Genomic DNA, 9595 nt, shown 5'->3' on the forward strand with positions numbered 1-9595 from the left:
TTAGTTACTTTCGTATTTCTTAAGTAAAAAAATATTTACATTCAATACACACATATATTTGAACCACAAGGTGAGAAACACCAGGTTAAAAAAATATTTAAAGGGCTGAAGACTTGGTTTATAGACAAAATAAGACTTTTATTTTGCTACGCATCACTATCATTGCTTATTTCCGCGTTTCCATTTTCGCACCTTCAAAACAAAGTTTAAAATCCTGAAACATTCAAGAAGCCTTTGCTGGTGAGTTGATAAACACGACGAAAACATTAAAGGTCCTGTTTTGCTATACAATGTGATGTAAAATCATCTGAGAGACTGCGTATTTTTTAAAACAATACAATTTGTTAGGTTTTAACTGCGTTTTTGTGTTTGATGTATAATATCCGCATACGTCTGAATGTCAACAGGTTGTAGAGCGTCAGTCCTGCTATACATGTGATCAGACACTTCAGTTACAGTGGTAGGTTAGCCAACTTAATGCTTAAAATGATAGTTCACCCTAAAGCTTAACTTTTGTCAGTAATGTACATACTCAACTAATACTTTCTTCCATGAAACTGAAAAGAAGATGTTGGGAAGACTGACAGCCTCAGTCATTTTTCACATTCATTGTATGGGAAGAAGATGCAGTGAATCTGAAGGACTGAATCTGTCATTCCCTCACATTCTATCTAATATATAATGTTCCACAGAAAGTCAAACAGATTTGAAACAGCATAAGAGCGGATTATTGATTTTCATTTTTGGGGTGAACTATAACACATAAATAGCATTAACTAAAGCTTTTTAGCTTATCTGACTTCTATTAATACCTTGTTCACAGAGCACATAGATCTGTGATGGCTAATACTGATTTTCGTCTGCAATTTCAAGGTGAGTCCCTTCAAATTGAACAACTTCTTCTGTAACAGTCATAAGAAAATCATACTATTTAAAAACAGTTCCTTTTGATAATAAAAAAGGTCATGGAATCTGCTTAATTCTCTTGGAAAACATATTCTCTATATTGTGCTAGAATTTGAAGATGACCCAGGATTCACAGAAAATAATCAAGGTGCCACAACAGTGACCATCGATGACCCCATTAAATCTAGAAAACAACGAAAGGCCACTGGAATTTCTTTTGAAGAAGAGGATAACGATGACAAAACTGAGGTCAGTGGGATACAATCGCAATAATCTGAGATTGTTTTGTGACCGTGGACCACAAAACCAGTCATAAGGGTCAATTTTTTAAAGTTGAAATCTGAATAAATAAGCTTTTTTAAGCCATTGATGTATGGTTTGTTAGGATAGGACAACATTTGGCCGAGATACAAATTTGAAAATCTAGAATCTGAGGCTGCAAAAAATCTAAATATTGAGAAAATCACCTTTAAAGTTGTTCAAATTAAGTTCTCAGCAATGCATATTACTAATCAAAATGTAAGTTTTGATATTTTTATGGTAGAAAATTGACTAAATATCTTCATGGAACATGATCTTTACTTAATATCCTAATGATTTTTGGCATAAAAGAAAAATCTATATTTTTGACCCATACTATGTAATTTTGACTATTGCTACAAATATACACATGCTACTTAAGACTGGTTTTGTGGTCCAGGATCACCATTTTTCAAAAGGAGCACTGATTCAAAACACGTTTCTTTGTCAAACAGCTTCTGTCCAGTGAAAAAAAGAGTCCACCCTTCTGGACGTTTGAGTACTACCAAACGTTATTCGACGTGGACAGTCATCAGGTCAGCCATCTTTACTGTAAAATTCAGCACAGTACAGTAACAGTAACATTTCAGAGTTAATAAGCATTCATTGTTTATTTCAAAAAGACGTTTTTAGGGGTTTATTTAAATCTAGTACTACTCATGCACATGAATGATTGTTTTGTGAATTGCTTGAAAAGATAAAACAGTATGCTGTCAAGACAAGACAAGACAAGACAAGACAAGACAAGACAAGACAAGACAAGACAAGAAATAACGTCTTTTTGTTAATTTATAGGTAAAGAACAGAATAGTTGGTTCTATTCTGCCTTGGCCCGGGAAAAACTTTGTTGAGGTATATTTACGAAGTAACCCGGACCTTTATGGTAAGCTGCATTAAACTACAATTGTTTAGAGCATAAACAAGTTTTTTAAAAGGTTGATATGAATATGTTGTTTTTGTAGGACCTTTCTGGATCTGTGCAACTCTTGTTTTCGTCATCGCTATTAGTGGAAACATGTCCAGTTTTCTTGAGAACTACGGTCAGCCACAGTTCAAGTATGTGCCAGACTTCAGAAAAGGTTAGAGATTTGTTGCTATCTATCTATCTATATTATTTTTTGTTTATTTGTTTTTTACAGAAGTGAAGAAATGTTATATGTTCAGTTGTACTGCTTAATATTTTTGTGGAAACAGATCTTACTGATCTGATTATCGATGAATAGAATTAATTTGAAATCTAAATCTTTTGTAACATAGATGTCTTTACCGTCACAATTAATTTAAAATGCGTTTTTGAATACGATTATGGTGTTATGCTATTAATACCACAAAAAACAATGACTCTAAACGACCCAAATAAAATAGACCCTCTGGCCTCATCTTAAGGTGATACTTGTTCTCTTGCTTGTTTTCCAGTAACTATGGCAGCCACAGCAATATTCAGCTATGCATGGTTAGTGCCTTTAGCTCTGTGGGGTTTTCTCACTTGGCGAAATACGAAGATCACATGCCTGGTGTCCTACTCCTTTATGCAGATACTCTGTGTCTATGGTTACTCGCTCTCCATCTACATCCCTGCTGTGGTGAGTCATATTATATGCACTAATATGATGTGCATTAATCTGTGCATAATTACCAATAATAGTTTTTTTTTCCAAGCATTATCTCTATTATTATTTTGCAGATACAGTTTATTTACTTGTTTGTTTGCATTTGTATGAAAAACAGATTTTGTGGATAATACCAAGTGAAGGCTTGAGGTGGTGCTCTATCGTGGTAGCTTTGTGTCTATCAGGATCAGTGCTTGTGTTGACATTCTGGCCAGCCATCAGGGACGATAAACCAAGGATTACCATTGCAATCATATGTACCATCGTGATTCTTCACGCCCTACTTGCAATTGGTTGCAAGGTATGTTTTTAAGAATTTTTTACATTAGAAATGAATTTGATTCACATTTTCTGTTACGAACAGAATAAACAATACATATTCAGAATGTACAACAGGGTCAGAAATTAAGTTTTCCCCCCAGAATTAATATTTACATTCGTGAGGCAATTTTTATAATCACCTTATTATTAATTCCGCCATACTATGTTGTCTTTAATGTACATTCTTTATTCTTTTTTCCGTTATTTATTTAAAGCACATACTTACTCCATTCAAATGTCTTTGCTATTTTTGCACATTGTCTGTCTTGTATACCTCTATATTGTTCTTTTTATAATATGTATCGTCTTGTCACTGTCTTTCTGTAGCACTGTGGAGCTCTGTCACAAAAACAAATTCCTAGTATGTGCAAACATACCTGGCAATAAAGCTCATTCTGATTCTGATTCTGATTCTGATTCTGAAAACTTATTAATTATTGATTACAATTACTTTAATCAATATTTTAAACTACTGTCAATAACAGTAATCTCAGTTATACATGTGAAAACAGGAGCTCATATGGCTGCAATATTATGACAAAAATCATTTTTGTAGATTATCATTTTGGACTTTTTATTTTATTTTATTAATTTTCACATTTCATCTCAATAATGGCAGTGGTAATACATGGTTTAATAGTGTAGGGGCATTTCGACCTCAAGCCCTTGTTAATTTCCGACCCTGATGCACAATATATTGGTCCGTATTTGTTACTGTTTATATTACTGAATGAATTACTCTGTATCAGTCCATATTTGATGTACAGTTGAGGTGAACAGTTAGCAGAATATGCAAAATGTTAATTATTTTACCAAACTAAGAAATATTATACAAAATGCATGTTATTTTTTTATTTAGTACCAGCCTAAAAGATGTTTACATATAGTCCACAAAAGAAAAATAATAGTTCAATTTATAAAAATTACCCTGTTCAAAAGTTTACATACACTTGATTCTTAATACTGTGTTGTTATCAAAATGATCCACAGCTGTGTTTTTTGTTTAGTCATAGTTGTTCATGAGTCCCTTGTTTGTCTTGAACAGTTAAAATGCCTGCTTTCTTCAGAAAAATACTTCAGGTCCCACAGATTCTTTGGTTTTGCAGCATTTTTGTGTATTTGAATCCATTCCAACAATGACTGTATGATTCTGAGATCCATCTTTTCACTCTGAGGACAACTGAGGCAACTATTACAGAAGGTTTAAACACTCACCGATGCTCCAGAAAAAAACACAATGCATTAAAACCCGGGGGTGAAAACTTATTAAATTTAAAGATCTTTAAATTTAAACTTATTTTGTCTTCTGGAAAACATGTAGGTAGCTTCTGTAGTTTCTGAAGGGCAGTACTAAATGAAAAAAAAAACACATCTTCATTCTGTTCAAAAGTTTTCACCCCTGGCTCTTAATGCATCGTTTTTTTTCCTTCTAGAGCATCAGTGAGCATTTGACCCTTCTGAAATAGTTGCATAGGAGTCCCTCAGTTGTCCTTAGTGTGAAAAGATGGATACAGTCATTTTTGGAAAGGGTTCAAATACACAAAAATGCTGAAAAACCAAAGAATTTGTTGGACCTGAAGATTTTTTTGTGAAGAGCAGTGGGCAGTTTAACTGTTCAGGACAAACAAGGGACTCATGAACAACTATCACTAAACAAATAACAGCTGTGGATCTTTCAGGTAGCAACACAGTATTAAGAATCAAGTATATGTAAATCTTTGAACTAAATAAACAATACCATCCATTTAGTATGATCTCTCTTGTTTTGGAAAAATAATTAACATTTTGCAAATTCTGCAAAGTGTGTGTAAACTTTTGACAGTCGCTTACAAACTATACAAGCAAATGCAACTTTGAGTTAACTGCGTCTGTTGTTAAAATGCTAGAAATTTTATAACAGTTAGGCACTGCTTCTTGCAGCGTTAAAGGATCAAAGAGGTTGGTGTCAAATGTATTTCCCCAGTGGAGGGTGTGTTCATGGAAACACTAGCAATAGTCAATGACTGGGTTGGAAACATTCCAGTTTGTGAGGAGAACCATCGGCTATCATGTGCCATCAATTACATTCATTTAATTAGGGAATGTAGTGTTTAGGAAACAAAAGTGCTGTCAGAGTCTGAAAGATTTGTGCCCTCTCTCTTTTTTCAGGCTTTTTTCTTCAGTACATATGAGACGGATCACACTCAGCCATTAAAAGCGATCAACAACAATTCATCCATAAACGCAAACTGAATTACAGCCTCAGGTGAATACAGGACTTCAGTGAGGTGGCACTCTCTCATGTGCTTTGACTGCTGAACTGTTTTAATAATGATGAAATGGCATATAAATGCCAGCACTTTTAGAGCCAAGTGTCAGCTGATTGTAGCTGCTGATGGGAAAATAAGACATTTGCATTTGACGAGATGTTAACATGAGACGAGACTTCCTGTACATAATCTGTGCTCGTCGAGAGACTGTTATTCTTCTGTAATTGCAGCAGCTCCTCTTGCCTTATTAGAGAGAATCGGGTATCTTGATAATGAGATTGTGGGCTGTCTGGATTTCTTTATCTTCATCTAGTCTGAGAAGGTCAAACCTTCGTTTTGGTATGTTTATGTTTGTTGGTGAGCAGTGAAACATCGAGATAATCATCTACAACATGTTTGATGTTTCCTGATGGGAGGCTCAGACACATGTTACTGTTACAAAATAGAGGACATGTATATATGGTGTAGCTGTGGGTTAAATATTTATGTGATAATTGAGCTTGAGATGGGTTTCAAAGGGTCACTCTCCTGTTTCTACCACTTTGGAACATGTACATGTACTTAAAATGTTTTAACACTTTAAAAAACTACAGAGCCAGCTAAAAAAGGGATGGAAAAAATAAAATATGAGTTGATTTGCACAAACACAGAAACTGATTACATATTTAAGTTTTACTGAAGTTCTCTTTAGTGGCCACTGATGTTTTTTATTATTATTAATTTTTTTTTAACACAAGTTTGGGATTAGTATGATTTTAAATGTTTTTTAAAAGAAGTCTTTTCTGCTCATCAAGGCTGCTTTTTTATTAAAAGTACAAAAAAATTGTTAAATATTATTGCAATTTAAAATAGTGGTTTTCTATTTTAATATACTTTAAAATAGAATTTATTCCTGTGGTCCAAAGCTGAATTTTCAGCATCATTACTGCAGTCTTCAGTGTCACATGATCCTTCAGGAATCATTATAATATGCTGATTATCATCGATGTTGGAAATGGTTGTGCTGCTTAACTTTTTTTTTATTTTATTTTTTTTATTTTTTTGTAAGCTGTGATACTTTTTTCAGGATTCTTTGATGAAAAAACGTTAGAAAGAACAGCATTAAGACAATATACACTACTGTTTGGGTCATTCATTTCTTTCTTTTTTTAGCAAGGATTTGTTAAATTGATAAACAAGTGACAGTTTTCTATATTGTTAGAAAAGATGTCTATTCTGAATAAATGCTGTTCTTTTGAACTTCTTATTCATCGAAGCATGCTGAAAAAAGTATCACAGTTTCCAAAAATAAAAAAAAATAAGCAGCACAGTTGTTTCAAACATTGATAATAAATCAGCATATTAAAATCATTTATAAAGGATCGTGTGACACTGAATCTGGAGAAAATTCTGCTTTGCATCAAAGAAATAAATTATATTTTAAAATTAAATTAAAATTGGAAACAGTTATTTTAAATTGCAATAATATTACTTTTTCCCCCGTTTTTTTTATCAAATAAATGCAACTTTGATGAGCATAAGAGACTTTAGTAACATTAAAAAATCTTACTGATCCCAAACTTTTGTATGTAACTATATCTGTGCCTTTTCTTAAAACAGGACACTTGTAGATTTAATCCCTTGAACAATTAACTGTATTCCAAGACGTCACATTGTAATAAATATTTAGCAGCATTACTCCCCATTTAAAACTACATGCACACGATTACAGACTAAAATGGTGAGCATATGCTGAGCGTATTCCATTTATAACGTCTCAATGATTGATGATGATGAAGATATTGATAGCCCAGTGGTTTTAAAGCAGATCATAGAATTTCATTCTCAGCATCACCAAGATTCACAAACAAAGGTTATTGTCATAGATAAAATCTATCTTGTCTTGATGTCAGCATCTGATACAGTGCAAAGTTTCGTATATCTCCTAGCAGGATCAGCAGTGCACTTTTAACCTTTATTCATCCCAGTCATTAGATTAATTAGATAAATTATTTTAGTTTAAGCTGGCTCGGTTTATGAAATGGCTCGGCTACATTTTCCAAATTAACAAAATAGAAAATTTGTGTCACTTGAAACTGTGCCAATGTGTGGTGTGCCCTAATTAATGGTCATTCTAGCCTTAGCTTAGAGTTACACCGAAGCCGCCTTGCAAACCTATAACCTTTGTGGAGGAATGTCAGCTTCACAAGTCACCGTTTCCCTTTACACAGTGGATTAAAAATAAGAAGGCTTTATTTTTGGATCACAGGTATCTCCTGACATTGTTATTTCAATGACCTGCAAATGGAAAACCTGTTTAATGAGGATTTAACCCGACGACCTGTATCAAGGAACATGTCTTTTCGATATTGCTTGTAAGACTTCAAATGAATAATGGCTGGGAAAGTGGAGAAGGTTTCCAAATACGAAACTTTAAAGCTTTTGGAAAAATGCCGGAAGGAAAGAGACGATGCTGTGCACCGCGAGAATATGATGAGGGAGAAAATGAGACAATACGAGTCTCGAATGAGATCAACCGAAGCGCTTAAACAGAAACTAAAGCAATTGACTTTGGACAACAAGGAGCTGCGGAAACAAGTGAAGGTCCTGCGGGCTGAAATTGGCTTAGAGGCCAGTCCTAAATTTAACGGCAAAACCACCAAGGATATAATCAACGACCTGCACGAGAAGGAGCGCGAATGCAATTCACTTGTTGAAAAAGCGGGGAAATTAAGTTTGACGATTGATGAGCTAACATCTGAACTGGCCAACACCGTCACCTCGAAGACTCTCCTGGAGGACCAGGTCCAGTCCCTGCAACAGAACCTGAAGGATATGACCAACAACCAGCGGCGTCTTCTGAAGCTCTGGGAGGATAAGAAAGCTCAGCGGGAGCAGCTGTCACTGCCCGCGATACCGCAGAGACCCGGACAGAAACCGGTGGTACATAAAGGAGTCCAGACGGAGATGTCCATCAGTTCAACCCAGATATTGCCCACTAACGCATTTGAGACCAAAACCCGCCGAGAGAATGATAAAAGCAGGACCAGTCTGGAAAGACGCAACATCACTTTAGCAAATGGCACTCACCGAGAGAAAAACGCTTTAATTCAGAATGACGCGAAAGGAATACACAACTGACAATTAATTTTTCACCAAACATTTTTTGTCTCTTTCTATGGATTTTTATGTCATTACGCTGCTCAATGCCTAAACTTACAGCGTTGGTAATACTTTTAGTGCTGTCAAACGATTAATCGCATCCAAAAATAAGTTTACATAATATGTGTCTTGCTGTGTATGTTTATTATATTTAAGATATATGTTATCTTCATATATTAAATATATTTATATATAATAGCCTATAAATTATATGAACATAAATATATACATGGAAATATTTTTCAAATTATATTATGTATGTGAGTGTATTTATACACAATAACCCAGCTAACATAAGTCCAGCGGTCCACTGGCGGACCGCCAGGTCATTGTTTGCTGGGAAATATACAAAACAGTACGCACACATATTATGTAAACAAAAACTTTTATTTTTGATACGATTAATCGCGATTAGTCGTTTGACAGCTCTAACATAACACATTTTGTTTTTTAGTATGTTAAATGTTTATGAAACAACCTGATCCAAATTGAGGACTTTGTGTTACAGTAATCACGGTAAATATTTCTTATGTCATGACTCATTACAGTTTTTTTTAGACTGCTGTTTGTTGTAATGCCCACAAAACATTGTGTATAATGAACATACTGTTTAACATTAAATAGAAATGTCATTTATTCATTTTTATTGTTGAATAATACTGTTACTGTTGAATAATATGCTTCACAATAGTATTACAGCTGCTATAAATTTGCGCCGAATTCACATTTCTGGATGGGCTATCGTTTTTAATGGAAAAGTTCGACCAAAAATGTAAATTTAATGTAAATTCAGTTAACATTTATGAACCTGGACTACAAAACCAGTTATAAGTAGCACAGGTATATTTGTAGCAAAAGCCAAAATACATTATAGCTATAGGTTGAAATGAGCAATTTGTCTATTATGCCCAAAATCATTAGGATATTAAGTAAAGATCATGTTCCATGAAGATATTTTGTACATTTCCTACCGTAAAAATATCTATTTTTTTTTTATTTTTGATCGGTAATATGCATTGCTAAGAACTTAATTTGGACAACTTTAAAGGCGATTTTCTCTATTTTTTA

At 34.1% G+C, this 9595-nt stretch overlaps 2 protein-coding genes across 2 annotated transcripts; both read left to right on the forward strand.

Annotated features, from left to right (window-relative positions):
- The first annotated feature begins 181 nt into the window (after nt 1–181).
- On the forward strand, nt 182–6122 carry yipf1 (Yip1 domain family, member 1). The gene is made up of 10 exons (XM_073849661.1): nt 182–240; nt 408–460; nt 824–873; nt 1016–1155; nt 1662–1742; nt 2002–2089; nt 2169–2285; nt 2623–2789; nt 2935–3117; nt 5286–6122. Exons 3-10 carry the CDS (start codon nt 840–842, stop codon nt 5367–5369), a joined length of 894 nt encoding a protein of 297 aa, XP_073705762.1. The 5' UTR covers nt 182–240; nt 408–460; nt 824–839; the 3' UTR covers nt 5370–6122.
- Nucleotides 6123–6481: 359 nt separating this feature from the next.
- On the forward strand, nt 6482–9171 carry LOC141344882 (uncharacterized). The gene has a single exon (XM_073849774.1). It carries the CDS (start codon nt 7760–7762, stop codon nt 8504–8506), a length of 747 nt encoding a protein of 248 aa, XP_073705875.1. The 5' UTR covers nt 6482–7759; the 3' UTR covers nt 8507–9171.
- Nucleotides 9172–9595: the final 424 nt, after the last annotated feature.

The sequence above is a fragment of the Garra rufa genome, chromosome 10 (assembly GCF_049309525.1).
Source record: "Garra rufa chromosome 10, GarRuf1.0, whole genome shotgun sequence".
Lineage (NCBI taxonomy): Eukaryota > Metazoa > Chordata > Actinopteri > Cypriniformes > Cyprinidae > Garra > Garra rufa.

What these genes read in the sequence shown, in the direction of transcription:
- yipf1 (XM_073849661.1), top strand. Translation starts at nt 840, where the DNA reads ATGGCTAATACTGATTTTCGTCTGCAATTTCAAG. An exon ending in ATAACGATGACAAAACTGAG is followed by an intron (nt 1,156 to 1,661) that starts GTCAGTGGGATA and finishes TTTGTCAAACAG; the next exon opens with CTTCTGTCCAGTGAAAAAAA. An exon ending in AAGTAACCCGGACCTTTATG is followed by an intron (nt 2,090 to 2,168) that starts GTAAGCTGCATT and finishes TTGTTTTTGTAG; the next exon opens with GACCTTTCTGGATCTGTGCA.
- LOC141344882 (XM_073849774.1), top strand. Translation starts at nt 7,760, where the DNA reads ATGGCTGGGAAAGTGGAGAAGGTTTCCAAATACGAAACTTTAAAGCTT.